The sequence below is a fragment of the Lissotriton vulgaris genome, chromosome 3_1, assembly GCF_964263255.1.
Source record: "Lissotriton vulgaris chromosome 3_1, aLisVul1.2, whole genome shotgun sequence".
Lineage (NCBI taxonomy): Eukaryota > Metazoa > Chordata > Amphibia > Caudata > Salamandridae > Lissotriton > Lissotriton vulgaris.
Window position 1 is genome coordinate 666,687,929 of NC_141689.1, and position 18,491 is coordinate 666,706,419.

An 18,491-nucleotide genomic window follows, 5' to 3' on the forward strand; every position below is an offset into this window, starting at 1 on the left:
GGCCTAATGAGGAGAAATAGCTCTATTTTGCCTTGCTTCTTCCTTTTTTTATGTGTGCTGTATTTTGTGGCACACATAGAAAGAGGAATATGCCTCCCAGGATTGTTTTTGTGCAGGAAGGGGACCCTTCTGGCACAAAATCAATCCTCCGTGCAAACAGTCACCCTTGCACCATGTTCTTCATTCAGCAGCACACATACAAAGAAGAATGTACCTCTAAGGATTGATTTTCATTCAGGAAGGTATCACTTCCTGCACGCAAACATTCCTGCCTTTAGCACATACACCCTTGCATCATGGTGCTAGGGGGCCTGAGTTGGCTGCACACAGTGTGCAAGCGCTTGGAGACAGCAAAAGTGTGCCATATCTTAGTAACTAAGGCACATTTGTCCTGCCTCCCTTTCATACAACGCCGCACAGCAATTTTGGTTGATGACCTGCGTGAAATATAAGCAAATATGTCCCAACAATTGCTTTAATTGTTAATAGATGCCAGCAGATCCACCCATCAAATGTAGTTTCTATCATTACATAGGTTCTATTTTAGGGCAGATAATATTAACTGTGAGAATTTGTGAATTGTGAGTTTTTGGGTCCATCTCCGTATTCAAGGTCAGAGAATATGTACTTATGATTACATTTTAAGCATATTTGTTTGCTGATTTTCCTCATCAAAGAGAGCGAATATTGTTTACATGCTATAGCAATATATATATTAAATTAATTACAGTTGGTAGGGACATGCCAGGTTGTAATATTTGCCATCCATGGCTTCATGGAAGTCTATACAAATGTAATTCGACTGAGCTCTGTTTAGCTCGATACCTCCCCAGAGCATCATATCATAAACCTGGAGCCTTATTTATGAAGGCCTTGCGTCAGTTTTGCGCCGCCGGTGCGTCACTTTTTGTGACGCACCAGCGGTGTAAAAAATGTGCCTCGTTGCTCCATATTTAAAAAGTGACGCATCTAGGTAGATGCGTCACTTTTTAAACCCCTGCACCACATTATACCTGCGTCAGGTATAATGTATGCAGAGGGGGCGTTCCCCTGCAAAAAGCCTCGTAATAGTGACGCAGTGAAATCTATGAGATTTCACTGCGTCACTTTTAGGACGCTGTTGCGTCAAAATCTTGCGCCTGCCTCACAGCAGGCGTAAGACTGACGCAAGCCCTTTCACATGGGGCTTTCCCCATGTGAAAGGACGCATTGCTGGAGTTGCGTCACTTTTGTGACACACTCCAGCAATGCGTCACTTTTGCGCTTACAGATACATCAGAAATACTGACGTATCTGTAACTCCTTGCGACATGATGCGTCATACATTAAATATGACGCATCAGGAATGTCGTAAGGAGTGCGCAGTGAAAAGTGACGCATCGCTGTTTTCAAGCAGCGATGCGTCACTTTTCATAAATGAGGCCCCTAGTTAGCAAGAGCTTCATAGCTGGTGAGTGGACAGTGTTCCCATTTCATGATTAATTCTTTAGATGAAAATGAGTTCATGCAGAAGTAAGAAGGCAGTCAACATCTGACAATCATAAAAAGACAAATTATATTTGTTGTCCTTTCATATTTATTTTCATACTGTTGAGTCTTCTACACTTTTATGAGGCTTCAGGTAGAAACAGTAGCAATAAATGTGTTGTCCTCTCCGGGTGGTGGAGTCTTCTCTGGTGGGGGCTTATAAAGGCAAAATGCCAAAACAAGGAACAAAATAGTGATACATTTGCAAACGGCACCTGAAAGTAAAAAAAAGAAACATTTTACAGGGTGTTGCATCCAAGGACATATTCGAATTTTTAACACTCTGCATTCTCATTTGACAGAAGGAAGTAATTACATGTATTGTTAACCATCAGCTAAATCTTATACATAATTTAAAACACTTGCCTCCTGAGGATCAACCAGAACATTTCGGGATCCTGGGCCTCATCCCTATTCAGAGAAGGTTCAGTTCCAGGACATTTGCCTTTTCTTTTTTTTCTAGGATCATAGTTGTTTCTCTATCAAATACCAGCATTCTGTAAAGTTCCTAAAAACGACGGTGTGCCGCAAGGTTCCTCGTCAGATTCATGAAGCCACGCAAAGTCTGATTGGGTGGCTTTGAATGGCTTCATAAATCTGAAGTAAGGCAACGTAGCTCAAAGCACTGCATTGCCTTACTCTGCTCAAGAGAGGCATTCCATGGGCATCGCAGTGGGTGTTGCCACACAAATCTCATGGTTTTTTATGCATTCCTAGATTTAACAAACCTGGCAAACCTGGGAATGTGCCAAAAAGATACTCCTCCCCATGTGAGGCATAACAGTGAGAAATGTTTTTATTACTCCTCGGTTTTTCCTTTTTCTATATGTCCGGCATTCTGCAGCACACATTACTTTCACTGGATGTAGAGAATAGAGAGACGGGCGTTTGTCAGTAAAAGGTTAACATTTATTCAACAGTCTTTCTTCTTGTACAAGAGAAATGTATTGCCACAATTGCAAGACTTGTTATTATAAAAAGTACGTACAGTAAGATAAGGATTGCGAAATAATACTGTAAAAGCATTGATATGGTTTCTTAGCCATACAATGATTTAAAAGTAATAAAACATATATACAATCATATATACATTAGGCTAAAATACTCAACTGGTGCTTCTAACTAAGCCTACCCCAGTGTGCCTGACCTAAGCCTAACACGTGGAAGGGGAGTAAGTAAGTAGCTTTAAGTTAAGTTGGTTTTGCCAAGGTTTGCTTCAAGAATTCTCATCTAAGGGTTTAGTCAACACCATACCTCTGAATAGAATGATGGAAGTCTGGTATTTCCTTCAGGGGGCACTCGGTATCCCAGTCACCCGCGAGGGCAGACCGGAAACGCTGGAGCTGGATTTCTCAGCAGAAGAAATGCAGCGTCTCTCTTCAGCGCGTCGGGAGGAGGAGGGGGGACAGCGTCCGCGGGCAGCTTGGCATCTGCTGGGCTCTTCGCAGAGGGACGGCTGTTCAGCTCCTAAGCTCACCGCACCATCGTTCGCGCTTTAGCAGCGATAATGGTATCAGTAGCTTCACCAGCAGCAGCGGGGCAGCAGGCTGCAGCGACAGGGTGCTAGCTTCAGACAGCTAGTAACAGGCAGGCAACAACAGCCTACACAACAGCAATTGCTTAAGGCAACGTTGGTAATATTTATACCTGACAGGTGCCTGGTTTGACGCAAGTTTGTTGGACATAAGACGTCAATTAAAGATGTCACTAGGAAGTGATAGCTATCAGTTGCTCATTAGAGTTCCATTACTAATCAAAACACAGCAAGCGGAGATTTCCAGGTTTGCTGAGTTTTTATCTTGTTGAAGAATAGTGACTTCTGCTCTGTCATTGCACTAATTGGTTGCAAAGGAAGTGGCAGAGAGCTATGCTGGAATGTGGCTCTGTTCGTGTGAGGCCAGAGATGACTTTCTGAATATCGCACTTGAACGGTTATGCCAATATAGGGAATAAATGGATTTATAGCCGAATAAGGGCATAAGTTCACAGTATCAATCAGGAGCCTAGATAAACACGCAACAAGATGAGAACTATTAGAGATCCTCTCAATACTTTTGTTGCTGCCACTCCTCCCCTCTCCTTCATTCCCATTACCTATACGTCCCTCTTCCTCGACCCAGTCATCACTCATGAGGTATTCCACAGACAGGAAACAAAACAGGAAACGCTTTTAGGCTCCACCCTCCCCCCCCCCTCCTGCCAGGTGCTATATCATACTCAACCACCAGAAGCACATCCTGACACACCAAGCAACAAAGGCCTGGACAGAGAGGGAGGGTGGGAAGTATGACTGGGTCGAGGACAAGTAGGACAGAGAGTAATGGGGATTACCCAATGTAATCGCATTACCTCTACGTCCCTAGTCCTCGACCCAGTCATCACTCAAGAGGCATACCAAAGCAACGCCCAACCAGGCCTTTGGCAACCCAAACAGAGCAAAACACAGACCAGACATAAAGGAGTGCAGCAAGTGAAAGTTTAATAAAACACACAGAATCAGAGCGGGGGGCAACCCCCACAACTTGCAACACCCCACAACCAAAATTGGTCCAGTCAGAAAGGGCACAATTCAACCGGTAGTGTCTCACAAACGTAGACTCGGAGGCCCAAGTCCCCGCCCGACAGATTTCATCAAGAGACACACCATGATAAGCAGCCCAAGAGGCAGACACGCCCTGAGTGGAACGTGCCTGAACCCCAGCCGGACAAGGCAAACCAGCACAAAGATAAGCTAGAGTGGTGACCGCCTTAATCCAGCGACCAAGAGTAAGCCTGGAGGCAGCTTTACCCCTACCAGCCAAACCAAAGGTCACAAAGAGGGAGTCAGAGGAGTGAAACCCCTCAGACCGAGCCACATAAACAGACAAGGCATGCTTCAGATCCAAGGAATGAGGCAAGAGCTCAGAAGGGGAAGAAGGAGAAGGACACAAATAAGGAAGAAGCAGCTCCTGAGAAGAATGAAAATGAGAGCGGACCTTGGGGACAAACCCAGGATCCAAAGAGAGCACCACAGCGTCATCCACAAAACGCAAAAACGGGGGAGAACATCGCAAGGCCGTAAGTTCCCCCAGCCGTCTCGCAGAAGTTATAGCCACTAGAAAAGCCACCTTGTAGGAAAGGAATTTAAGGTCCACAGACTCCAAAGGTTCAAAAGGGGAGGACTGCAAAACACCCAACACCAAGGAAAGATCCCAAGGGGGCACCAGGGAACGAACAGAAGGTGAAGAGAGAGAGAAACTTTGAAAGAGACGAGAAACCAACAAGCCATCTGAAGGTAGAAAAGAAACCGGATCCCGCAAGGCACGGATAGCAGCCCAAAGACCAAAGACAGGCACGCCGGAGCCCACCCAGGTGCCTGTCAAGCGCCGACATGCCGCTTGGAAGCAGGGCAACCCCTTGCAAGCGCGAGCAAATAGACGCCAGCCACGAAGGAGCACACACCGAGGCCCCTCGAGCACAGCATGGTATGCCGGCGAGGGAAACACACCCAGAAGAGGGGGATAGCGAGGGGTAGCGCACCCAAGAGACGGCCAAGCGCTACAGCCCCACACGCCTACCTGCGTCCATCCGTGTAGCAGGACCGGCATCCAGAACTCCGCCAGAAAGACACAAACCGGGCAGGACGAAGCAGGGAGACCCACGGAGCCACGCAGCACAGGTCTCCTGAGCCCAGGAGGAGACAGGGAAGCCCAGCAGCCCAACTCCAAAAGAAATCCCCCGACGGTCCACGGGAGCCGCCCAGAGCCCAGCAGAGGAGGATCCACAGGACAAAATGAAGCAGGTAAGTGCCCGGCACTCACCCCAGCGTCTCCCATCAAGTAAACCCCTGACAGGAAACAAAACAGGATGTGCTTCTGGTGGTTGAGTATGATATAGCACCTGGCAGGAGGGGGGGTGGAGCCTAAAAGTGTTTCCTGTTTTGTTTCCTATCTGTGGAATACCTCATGAGTGATGACTGGGTCGAGGACGAGTAGGACTAAGAGTAATGGGGATTACCCAATGTAATCATAGCATTACTACCAATCTCCATCATTCAATTATTATCTTGCACGCTTCTCCAACTTCACCCTGAAACTCACCCCCATTCTCAAATCTTTTATACATCATATGCAACATTTCCCTAAATTCACTTCCGGTTAACTGGCACCTAGCCAAATCAGCTCTAGTCCCATCTCAACTGAACTAAACACTGTTGATACTCTTTTCTCTCGAATTATAATTCATTAATCATTATCACTTCTACCTTTCTTTTTCTGAGACAGTAGAATACCTAGTTATCAACCAAGCCTTCTAATCTGCATTTCAGGCCATTCATTTGACAGAAACAGGACTCTCCAATGTCACCGACGGTATTTCCCCAAAAGACTCTATAATCTCTCTTCATGGCCTATCTCCAGGTTCTGTAGCTGTAGATCACTCACATTACTCTTGTCCTGCAAAACAATTGGTATCAACAACAATGGTTTCATCCTATTTATGGTGGTTCTTTCTCAGTGTATGTCTATTCAAGCGTATCTAATACAGTTCAACACATGATGGCCCTACAGGTCATCATGTTAATATCTTCAAAAACAAAGATCAGCTTCTTTTCCTTTCTACCTCCACTGCGTCACCTTCCCCTCTCCCTCTAGCCATGTCCCTACCGAGTGGGCAACTTAACCTTTCCTTCACCAGGTGGGAATCTAGGTGTACATTTCAGCTAATCAAATACATATAGAAAATATCATTACCACCACTGTCACTTTTGCACAACCATAAGCAATCAACATTCAATAAATGTGCACAATTCAAATTCCACATGACTAAAGTATTATTAATTCCCTATTAATTAACTAATTAGAATATTGCAATAGGCTGCCAGTGGATATTCTTCAAAATCTCTTCACGCTGCTGGACAAGTGCTTAGCTTCACTACTAGGAGATTATTCAATTTGTCTAAGCAAATCGCTACCTCTCTCTTTTCCCACAAAGCTGTGTGGCTCTCAGCTAAAAACAAGGCCCGCTAAAAAACGTTGATAATTGTTTTTGCAGTGGTCTATGATACTTCCCAACACTACCTTGTCGGGATTATGACCTGCTACACAGTCACCTGGAATCTCCAATCTGCCAACCAGAACCTGCTGACCTCACTAAAACCAAATTCTAGATTCCTTCACTGGACTGTCTCCTGGTTGAATATGGTTAAAGCAACTTGAAGAACCGTCTCCTGGGGACAGCAAGAACGAATGCATAAACATTTTTAACTCTGGTTCCTCTAATCTAATGTAATATTTAACCTCTAACAACGTCTATAGTGAAACTACACCAAGTAATTGATCTATTTGTTGCATTTGGTTAGTTGATCACTCATCGCAAATCAGCATCTTTGTACAATGTCTTAGTCATATCCTTTTGCTGTGTATTCTCCTTCCTAACTTAATATCATGCTCTGTAGTGTCTATGAACTTTCGTATGCCATTTATTTAATGTTAGACTGCCCGTGTCTTATATGTAATATATACATCATTTATTTTGGAGGTGTCAATTCTAGCTGCAGGCTGATTATGGTGGGAATGTCTGTTAATGCCCATAGTTCACTGGTTATTCTTTGGTTTATGCTGATGCTGCTTTTCTTTATCAAACCTGCAGGCCCAGCATTGAAGAGCAGTTCCAATATGTTGTCACTATTTGCATCTAGATGAGTTACTCATGATACATTGAGCTGGCATGTCAGAAAAGTGCTCCACTTCTTTCCGTTTTTAAAATCTGCTTTCATTCACATATTTTGTATTTCTTGTTACAAACATGTGTTATTGTGTAGAGCTAGTACATATAATATTGGAAGATCCTTTGGTGCTGTTGTGTAGCCAGCACGTGTTTCATTAATCGGATACAGTACAGTGATTTTTTTTCAAGGCCACAGGTGAAAAGTAAACTACCAAAGTTTAATTGCCTACTGTACAAATCATATCATATGTGTGTGTGCATGCAGTACATTACTGTGAGAATAGCACACACTTCACTAAGAGCGTGCCTAGCATGTCGAAAACGTTCATCCATAGATAAGCCTAATCAGACTGCTCGGTACATAAATTAACACTTACTGTTAGCAATTAAATCTGTTTTGTAATATTTCATTCCTTGTCTTGTTTGTTGCACCAAATAATTAATGGCCATTAAATTCAACACTTATATTTATGATTCTGAAAAGGAAAATGGTCTAGGTATAGATACTGCCATTATGCAGAGCACTCTGAGTAAAACTGTGTTACCAAATCAGTTGTAAAATTTAAAAAGAAAAGCCCTGGAAGCCTATGTTAATTTTGCTTGCCTATTGCCATCTACACATATATGCAATTTGTGTATCCTTGCAACAGTGCAAATAATGACTAGGAAATGTACCTTGAGAATTCTCAAGCAATATATGATGATTATTATATAAAGAGGGCTAACGGTGAGATGTAGGATATGGCTACCATCTGTGTGTGAATACATATCATGTCTGAATTGTCAAATTATAATTTATAGGTATTTGCATTTTTTAACATGACAATTTATTTAGAATTGATGAAAGATATTGTTGTCAGGGAAAGACTCGTTATGAAACATATTGGTCATATACGATACCGGTCTTTGAAAAGAAACGCTATGAAAATGAAAAACGACTGTCTTATGGTCACCATATTGGATGTACTAATGTTAGCAGTCCATCATATACACAGTCAACTAAAACATGTTATTTTTACAATGTTATGTTTAAATAGATTATTGGCATGATTAGAGATAGGTATTATTGTACTTTTTATTTTTTTTTAAAAGGATCGGCCTTCAATCCTTTAGGGTCCATCAGTAATTGTAATATTAATAGAAAATACAATTATCTATATTTGTGATTATTATTGTGAAAGAATCAAATATGGATAATACTTGTTTATTTAAAGTCGGTGAGGCATGGCCATAGTGAACAATTTGAATTCCCTGGGGGGTCAATAAGGTACTTGTGCCGAAAGTATTATTATGATCAGTAGTATAGCTAATATATTTTAGGTACCATACACTGTACAGTAAGGATAAGGTGACCAAAATATGTAGTATTATATTTGCCACGTGTTCAATTCTCGATCTCTAGTTTGTTTAGTTGCCTTCTTTTACGCATGGATATTTCAATTCCCTAAATTTTTATGCAAATGATCACTTCTTTCTTCAAATTCGCGTTCTAACTTTACCGATGCCCACTGGCCTTCCACTACTGGTATTCCATGAGTATAGAGAAGAGCACATATAAACCCACCTTTACATTGCCTTGTGCGGATTGCCATGTTCTCAGGGTTTCTCATACTGAAAGCAAAGATGTTGTGGTCTTATCATTTGCTTTTCAAGGCCAGTTCTGTACGGCTATTCCCACTATTCTTTGCTGCTCTCAGACTATCATTCACTTGTTTATCATAACTGTGGGTTGAGGATGCACCAGCACAGGATTTTTCAAAATGGACTGCGTAATATTATATTGATTTATATCCTGACTTGCCGCAATATATTATGATAAAGATGGCGATCAACAGCTAACATGTATCATGAATGATGACATCAGTTTCAGGGCCATTAATGTCTTTCATTGTACCAATTGTAAGAGCCTTCTTATGCATGGTGCCTCTACAAGTTAGTTTGTGAAATTAATGTATTAAATCAAAGCTTCAATGCTATCTTTTGGATAAATGACTATCTAATCTCGCAATTTGTAAGAGTGGCCACATGAGTAAATATAAGAAACATTCCTTAATATCATGCTTATATGTTTTGCTGTTTAACAGACGTTCTTTGGGAGGAAACGTTCCTTAAACTAATCAATATTTAGAAAAACTCTCATTCTAAATTGCTTTATTTGCACATATTCCAATTGTATCTCTGTTGGGGCAGCTCTCCAACCCCAATGGGTTTGATGTCTGCTTGACTGGTATGGGTCTGTCCAGGTGTCATCTTACATCTGCTTGTGACAGTGGAGGCCCCTTTGAAGCACTGTCCAAATGGTCATCCTGCTGGAGGAAAAAGGCACATCCCCAACCCAGGCTGTGTCTCTGCAGCAGTTTTCACACTTCATTCAGGGGTATTCACCAGCTGGGTGACAGTAGGAAGGCTCATGTAAATTAGTCTTTCAGAAGATTTAGGCAGGGAAAAGGTAAAGTTGTAAAATTTCAATTCAGTTCAATCAACTTTATTTGGTCCTTGGACCATAAAAGTGCAAATGCATACAGTTAAAAAAAATATAAGGTGCATGCAATAGTAAAAGTTACTTTTCCTTAATGTGTTTTAAAAGTCTGAAAGTCTGACTTGTGGGGCGTCGCCAAGATGCCAAACATGGTAGCTGCAAATCAGTTCAGCTTAACACTGCCACCCTCCATCCTACATAATTATGCACAATACTGGTGAGGATCCCATACCTGCGGGACACCAGAAATTTGCAAATCCCCAGTGACACTGTATGGGTGAACCCCAAAGCAAGCAGAGATGCTGTGAGTGGGGTTGAGTATGCTCCTACTGGCTGCGGACCAGGGCACGCTGGGACTTGTCAAAGGTTTGAGAAGCTGCACAGCCAAAGACGGAGTGGAATGCAGCCTGGGCTCATCTAGTCACAGAGACCAGCAGACCGGGTCACTAGGGCTCCCGGCCTGGCTTAGGAGGGCACTGGGAGCACACAGACTCCGGCGGAGTGTCTGCTCCAAACATGTAGCCACCTGGGGAGATCAGCGGAAGCTAGATGAGGTGGCACCTCCAAATAGCGCATCCTGCCAGTAAGGAATGCTGAGTTCTCCTGTTGTGAGCCTACCTGCAGCAGTGTGTTAGGATAGGCCTGAAGCACACTGGGCCAGAGGGGAGATATGGCACACCACATCTTACGCCCTCGCCGATAGAGGTCCTGCTGGCCTAAGAACCCTGACCCCACAAGGAAGTAAGGGTGAATTATGTTATTGCCCCCTCTGAGAAAAGCAAGTGCCCAGGAGAATATCAGCAACTGGACTATTGGTCCAGATGCTGTGGGAGCCGAGGTGATGCCTGACAAGGCCCCGGAACAACACACACGTACACTGAACCCCGCTATGGGGATGCATAGAGGATGGACACATTCAATCAATAAATCAATCAATAAGGGAATTGTAAGCATGCTACTCACCAGTGAAGGTCTCAAGGCGCTGGGAGGGGGGGGGGGGGGGTCCGCAGATCTGGTTAGCCGAAGAGCCAGGTCTTGAGGGTCTTCTTGAAGGTGTTCAGGGAGGGGGAGTGTCAGATGTCTGCCTGTAGATCGTTCCAGGTATTGGCTGTAATGTGAGAAAAGGAGCTTCCGCCTGCTCTGGCTCTGTGGATGTGCAGGGTTTAGGCCAGTGCGAGGTTGGAAGATCGGCGGTTTCTTTTGGGTATGTGGAAGTTGATTCTGTTGTTGAGGTATTTGGGTCCGATGTTGTGTAGGCATTTGTAGGCGTGGGTGAGGATTTTGAAAGTGACTCTTTTCTCCATGGGGAGCCAGTGGAGACTTTGTAGGTGTTGGCTAATGTGTTTGTGTCGGGGAATGCCAAGGACTAGTCTGACGGCAGTGTTCTGTATTATCTGGTGTTTGTGGAGTAGGGACTTGTTGATGCCGGCATAGAGTGCGTTTCCATAGTCCAGTCTGCTGGTGATGAGTGCATGGGTGACTGTCTTCCTTGACTCAGGGGGGATTCACTTGAAGGTCTTGCGGAGGATGCAGAGAGTGTTGAAGCAGCTGAAGGTGTCAGCGTTGACCTGTGGGTTCATGGTGAATGATGAGTCGGATATGATGCAGAGGTTCTTGGCGTGGTCTGAGGTGGTAGGTGGGCTTCGGAGGGTGGTCGGCCACCAGGTGCTGTCCCATGCAGAAGGGGTGGTACCAAGGACGAGGACTTCTGTCTTCTCAGTGTTGAGCTTCAGGCAGCTGTTGGTCATCCAGACGGTGACATCTTGCATTCCTTTCTGGAAGTTGAGTTTGGCAGTGATGGGGTTTTTGGTGAGGGAGAGGATGAGCTGAGTGTCGTCGGCGTAGGATACGATGTTGAGGCCATGTTGTCGGATGATGGCTGCGGGGGGCCAAGTAGATGTTGAAGAGGGTGGGGCTCAGTGATGAACCCTGTGGGACTCCGTGGGTTATTTTCGTGGGGTCAGAGAGGAAGGGTGGGAGTCTGATCGTTTGGCTTCTTCCGGTGAGGAATGTATGCCTGCATCGTGAGCCGGTGTCGAAGGACACTGATAGGTCGAGTAGGATGAGGGCTGCGGAGTGGCCTTGGTCCAGGAGGGTGCGGATGTCAACTGTGGCGGTGAGTAGGCCAGTCTATGTGCTGTGGTTGCTTTGGAATACAGATTTGGACAGATCGAGGACGGCGTTCTCTTCATTGAATCATGTCAGTTTCCAGTTGACTGTTTTCTCTGCAACTTTGGCTGCGAAGGGGAGGCGCAAGATGGGCTGATAGTTCTTGAGGTCGGTGGGGTCAGCTGTAGGCTTCTTGAGCAAGGGTCTGACTTCTGCACACTTCCAGTTATCTGGGAAGGTGCCTGCTTTGAAGGTGGTGTTGATGGAGCATTGTAGTTCGGGTGCGATGGCGGCCGCAGCTCTGTGGTAGATGTGAGGGGGGCAAGGGTGGGTGGGGGCCCGAGTGTGGATGCTTTTCATGGTCAAGGCGGTGTGTGTTCGCCCGTGATTGGTGTCCAATTGGTGATGGTGGGATGGCTGGTGTTTCTGGTGGGCGAGGGCCATCTGTGGCACCTGATGGATGGTTGATGAAGTTGTCTTAGAGGTTTTTGATCTTGCGGTAGTAATAGGTTCCAAGCTTGTCACAGAGGTCTTGGGATGGGGCGATGTCTGTGGCTTCTCTGTGTGGGTTGGTGAATTCTTGAATGACACTGAAAAGTTCCTTTGAGTTGGTGGAGTTGGCGAGGATTTTGTTGTGGATAAAGATCCTCTTGGTGGCTCTGATCTGGTTGTGGTAGTCCATCATGGCGTCCTTGTAGGTGGTGTGGTTTTTGGTTGTCTTGGTGGTTCTCCAGTTCTTCTTCAGGCGTCTGCAGGTGTGTCTGGCTTCTTGGAGAGTGGTGGTGAACCAGGCGGCTTTCCTGCGGTGTTGTCTGTTGGGGTTGCATAGCGGGACGAGGTAGTCTGCGAAGTTGGAGATCCAGGTGTGGAGTTCTCTGGCTGTGTGATTTGCGTTGGGTGCCCAGATGTGGTTGTCTCGGGTGAGGGTGGTAACCTTGCTCCAGTTCCTTCATGGTGGGCGTGGGGCTTGTTTGGGTGCCTTGGGTTTGTTGGTAGCGAAGTGTACACAGTGGTGGTCGGTCCACGGCGGCTGCATTGTGTGGATGAATTGGATGCTGATTCCTGGCGCAAAGATGGGGCCGAGGGTGTGTCCTGCACTGTGTGTTGACGAGTTGTTTAAGTCTGATGCTGGTGAGGTTGTCACGAAGGATAGTGAAGTTGTTGTCGCTGGGGTTGTCGAGGTGGATGTTCAAGTCTCCAATGAGTATGTAGTTTGTTGAGGCGATGGTGTAGGGTGAGATGAGTCGGTGATGGTGGTTGCATAAAGTGTTCAGGGGCAGGAGGGGCTGTAGACGAGGGTTCCTCTGAGTGTGGATTTTGGGGTGGTCTGGATCTGGAAGTGCAGGTGTTCGGCAGAGAGGAAGGTTTCGCCGGAGGTGGTGAGGCAGAGGGGGCTCTTGTGGGGGATTGCGAGGCCCCCTCCTGGGTGGTTGGGACGGTCTTTCCTCTGGATCTTGTATCCATCTGGGATGCCGATGCTGATGTTGGGGGCAGAGGATGCTTTGGTCCAGGTCTCTGTGAAGAAGGGGATGTTGGGCGAGAGACAGTCGAGTAGGTTCCAGATGGCGTGTTTATATACGGAGTCTATGTTGAGGAGGATGCATTTTAGGTTGTCGCCAGTGCTGGCATTGGCAGTGATGGAGGCTGGTGTGGAGGTGAGGGTCTGGCGGCAGTGGAGGCAGGAGAACCGGCCATGGATCATGTTTGGCGAAGCCTGTTGGCATTCTCTAAGTCTTCCAGGGTCGAGTGCGAGGAGGGTGGTGGGGTCATAGCGATGGGTAGTGGGAGGTCCAGGGTTCCTGGCGCTGGCCGCGGTCGAGTCACAGACGGGTGCAGATGGGCTTTCACAGTCACCTTTAAGTAGGGGAGATGGGAGGAAGGAGAGGCTGGGAGGCTGGAGCGGGGGAATTCCGGGGGGAATGTCGGGGGCAGGGGCCGCGGGGCAGCAGCGGCGAAAGGCAAATGTAACAGGCAGACACGAGAAAATAAAAACAGTGGTGGAATAAGAGCAAGACACAGATGGGCACAATAACAGTGACACAACAAGGAAAAAAATGGCTGAGAAAGGTTAGGGTGGTTGTAGGCAGTCTGGTCCCAGTTGGAGCGGGCAGCAGGCGCAAGAGCGGGCAGCAGCCTCGAACCTCCCAAGGAGGAGGTTGGGGTCTGGAGGCAAGAGACAGCACAGCGGAGCAGCGGGGAGAGAGGTGCAGAGATGGCCGGACTAGGCTTTGGGGTAGTTTGCGAGGCCCCCCTCCTCAATAGTGGGCTTAGGCCTCGCCTAGTGACAATCCTCTACTGTAGTGACCACGTGGGTCTGTGGTCTTTGCTGGATGTTAATCTGACTACTAGTGCCAGCCAGAGGCGTTGCAGAGGGGTTCAGGTGGGTCAGAAGCAGATTGAATTTGCCAGGAGCTGGAGATTGTGCCAAGATCATCATTGCAACAGGATGAAGGACAAGGGACCACCATCAATCAAACAAGGTACTCTCGACAAATACACCCAGCCCAGAGGCTCGGTGTCAAAGACAGTGCCAGATAACCAGGCTGGAATGGTCCCAGACAATGCAGCTCTGTTAGCCACCATCACCCAATCATGTGATCCCTTTGACTACAAGATATGCCCTGTGGGTTTGAATGTGACGCTACTGAGACAGGACCTTTGCACCGCAGTGGAATGGATCACAGAGGTGGAGATCCAGGTCTCCAGAGTGGAGGACTCTGTCGCAGCCCTCCAAGCTACTGTGTCCAAACTTGCTGTTGTGACCAAGGAATTGGCATTGTGCTTGGAAGATGCTGAAGAAAGGGCGCGTCACACTAACCTGTGCTTTGTTGAATTCCAAAGAGGGCTGCGAGGGGGGCACAATTGCGTATTTCTTAGATCAATGGTTGGAGGACTTCTTCCTGGCGGGAGCCCTCACTCCATGAATTGTGGTCCAGCAGGCCCATAGGGCTCTGGTGGGCCGGCCACCACAAGGGGCCAGGCCCGTCTTTTAATTATAAAACTTCTAAACTACTTGAACAGAGACACCATCCTAAAACATGCCCGAACACAGGAAAGGATCATGTACCAATTGCACGTTGTTATGATATTCCCAGACTATACCATGTGGATGCAACAACAGCGCCAATCCTTTCAAGCTGCAAAAATATTTCTCCTTGAATTGAATATCAGGTACATGCTTCAGTATCCTGCAAGACCCGAGGTTTTGCATCAATCTCAGATGGTCAGTTTTGAATCTGTACAGGAAGTGTTTCAGTGAACAGATTAACTGATCCAGATTAAGCCACATACAACTCCACACATGAAGTCTGATACTTCTTCGAGTCAGAATAAGACCAAGAGGGCACCGGCCACTTGCCACAACAAGTGTATCAATGTATCAATGGATGGGGATGGATGGGGGTGGAGGAATACGGCAGACCATGTGTTAAAACAAAGTCTGACTTCATCATTGAGCTGTTTTTTTGATAAATATTATTACGAGTTGCTAAATCATATTTCTAGCGGTTCCCCTAACCGGAGATAGCAAAATTAATAATCAGTATTGCTTAGTGTTTCTCTACGGGACTACCGGACTTCCTACAGTAAAGATAGCTTTTCAGTGCTGCTCACTGTAAAGACTTGTTAACATTAAACGTTTAAATGTCCTTCCTTTAAATATCATGCACCCTCCTTGCAAGCTACCAGATCTACTTAAGGGTGACATATTTATATTTAAAGGGAAGGTTTTGACCTGTCAAAAGGGTTAGTTTCGACGGATTGAACTGCAGTCCGACTACAATGGTAGGATTGAAGTCATGATTGCACTGCCACTGTAGTGGATGGTACCATAGATGCTGCATTGCATTCCACTAGTGGCAGTTAACTTACAGACGTTGGGGACACTTCGCATGATACACTAAGGACTTATAGGCAAGATATATATGCCAATTTAACCTTGTTAAAAGTGGAAGCACAGTCACTTTATTGCTGGGTATGAGGTGTAAAGTGCAGGGGTCGCTCTACATCCAGCAAAAAGAGATTGAGAAAACATCTGGGGGTACATCACACAAAGGATGGTAATTTCCTACAGTAGTAAAATTAAAGAAATGAGTAAGTGAAAAAGTAAGAAATTGTCTCATCTCTCGTACAATTTTAACAGACTCTTAATTATGAATGTACTGCAGCCATTGACAAATGGAAAGTAATACTAAATAAAATACTAAATAAATCTGTTTTCAGGGTAACAAAGGAAGTGCTAGGAATATGTGAGTGGATGATAGGAAAGGGCAAAGAACATAAGTGAATCCAGTTGGAAAGACAATAGGCAGAAGATATCTACTAAATGTTAGATAATCATTGGAAATTACCATTCCTTTTTGCGGCTCGCAGATGTGGCTGCCGCTCTGCAGATAAGTAGGTATTGCATGTATGAATTGCTACCATGAGGAATAGATTATACAACCATATTGCCCAGAGAGGCATCCTCTCTAATCTGTGGGATGGGATTTCCCCCTTAGAATATGTGAGACATATTTTTCATCTCCCATGTGTTAGACAAAGATTATGATAGAGAGTGCAATGTTTCCGATGGTGGCAGCCAGTCATGTGCGAGTCAGGTCATCAGAAGGAAACTTACTGAGATCCTCAGAATTAGATCAGGTACCACCAGCACACTTCTTGATAACCGTTATCTCCCTTGGGGGCATCATAGATGTTATGGATAATTCTTATGTGTACAAGGTGGGTACGGAGTTCCTCTGTGATAGTTTGTTAGGATGGTTGGAGCATGAAAAGGTAGTAGGGTCACTGGAGGACCACTATTGTGTGAGGGAAGGAGAGGGAATTCTCCTTGTTGGAACTTGGGCTCTCACACACCCAGCAAGCTAGGTGTGATGCTTCATCATTTGAGCCTGCCTCTCGTCAGGTTGGTGCTGCAATACCTGACGGGCACCCGGAAACGGGGCACTTTATCGGGGATCTTTTGTTCCTGCCGGTGGGTGCAGTGGGGGTGAGGGGCCCAGCGTGCCATTTCTCTTACGGCCAAGGTCTACCTCCATTTGACCACATTTTCAGCATGCTGACTAAATATCAAAAATATGTTCAGTGACCTATGACGCTTGGCCTATGTGTAAATTTATGAACAGCTTGTTAAGCAAGTTGCACTGAGGATGTTCTTGTAAGGAATAACCATGAGGCATATTTGGTATGTGATTGACATGACTTGGCTGGGCCACATTAGTATTGTTGTGAACGTATCTAGGGCTCTAGGGTAAATTTTCAAGATTCATGCCCTTATATAGATATAACTTATCATATCCTTATATAGGCATAAGAATCATAACCATATTTAGACACAGCCAATGCAGTCCAAATACAGCATGGCTACTTCCACTAAGCTCCTAGAGTACAACAAGTTCTTGAAGACAGCCAGCCTTCAGCAGTGCGGGAATTCCCCCTGCTTCAGTATTGATTTGTCCCAGAACTCCTGGAGCGTGTAAAGAACTTCAAGTTCTTAGTGACGTTAATATGTCCACCCTTACGTCAAACTCGGCACCTTCCAGGTATAAATATGCCCACATCGGCCCTAGCAAACACACGGTGGTTTTGGAGCAGATCGACTAACTACTTCCCCGACGCCCTGCTGTAGCGAGTGCCGAAGGAAGCCGACCCTCCAGCTGACGCACTGAGAGAGACGCTGTCTTTTCTCCTGCCGAGAAATCCAGCTCCAGTGTTTCCCTGCTACCCTTACGGGTTACTGGGAGATCGAGTCCTGAGAGAGAGATACAAGACCTCCTTAATTCTATAACCAAGGTACGGATCTGATTAGACCCTTAGAGAATTCTTGGATAGATTCTTGGCAGAAACTATTTAACTCAAGCTACACCTCACTTACTTCTTCCCTTGTACTAGACTTAGGTTAGGTACACCGGGGTAGGCATATTTTAGAAGCACCAGTTGAGTACTTTTAGTCATTATTTATCATTGTATGTATTTTATCTATTTTATGTATCTTATGGCTCAGAAACCATATAAATGCTTTTACAGTATTATTTCATAATACTCTTTTTACTGTACGCACTTTACTTCATAGCAAGTATTACGATTGTAGCAATACACTTCTCTTGCATAACCTTTTTATTGAAAACGCACGTCTCTCTATTACTCTGCAAACACCCTGGTGAAACGAAGCATGCACGACTGACTGAGTGAAATAGCCATCTATTGTTTCCACGACTCTGGAGATATATTCCTTATTCTTGGGGAACAAAGTTGTCATGTTATATGGTTTTCAGAAACGAATTCCTTCTTGTTTATTCGAGAAAGATTCTAGTGACCTCTGAGCTAGCTGGCATTCACAATTAAGTCTAACATATTCAATAGAGACCTAGTCGACTTCAGTCCTACGTCTAAACTATCGTTTATGTTATTCCAATGCGCAGAGCCTATTGGGAATATAGGAACTACACTACAGTATTGTTCTTGGTTATCTGAGATATGCTTGAAAAGTGGTATCCTGCAAGGTAGCAAACAATTCGTTTGACTACCCTTAAAGATCTAACACCCCAGGAATAGAGTGTAGGGCTCTTCATTATTACAAATAATATTTAATATTTTTGTCAAACCATTATCACAACTGATTATATATTTGGATTCTTAGCTGACTCATATGCTGATGGAATGCAAATAT

The 18,491-nt window shown here is 45.3% G+C and overlaps 1 protein-coding gene across 2 annotated transcripts in view; it reads right to left on the bottom strand.

Annotated features, from left to right (window-relative positions):
* Nucleotides 1-1,558: 1,558 nt before the first annotated feature.
* The window catches only part of LOC147726898 (solute carrier organic anion transporter family member 4C1-like), a 575,548-nt gene continuing 558,615 nt past the window's right edge, over nucleotides 1,559-18,491 (bottom strand). For both annotated transcript variants that reach the window (XM_086960969.1, XM_086960968.1), the window contains one exon: nucleotides 1,559-1,742. In XM_086960969.1, the coding sequence (XP_086817095.1) occupies nucleotides 1,618-1,742 (125 nt within the window). In that variant the 3' untranslated portion in view covers nucleotides 1,559-1,617. The remainder of the gene's footprint in view (nucleotides 1,743-18,491) is intronic.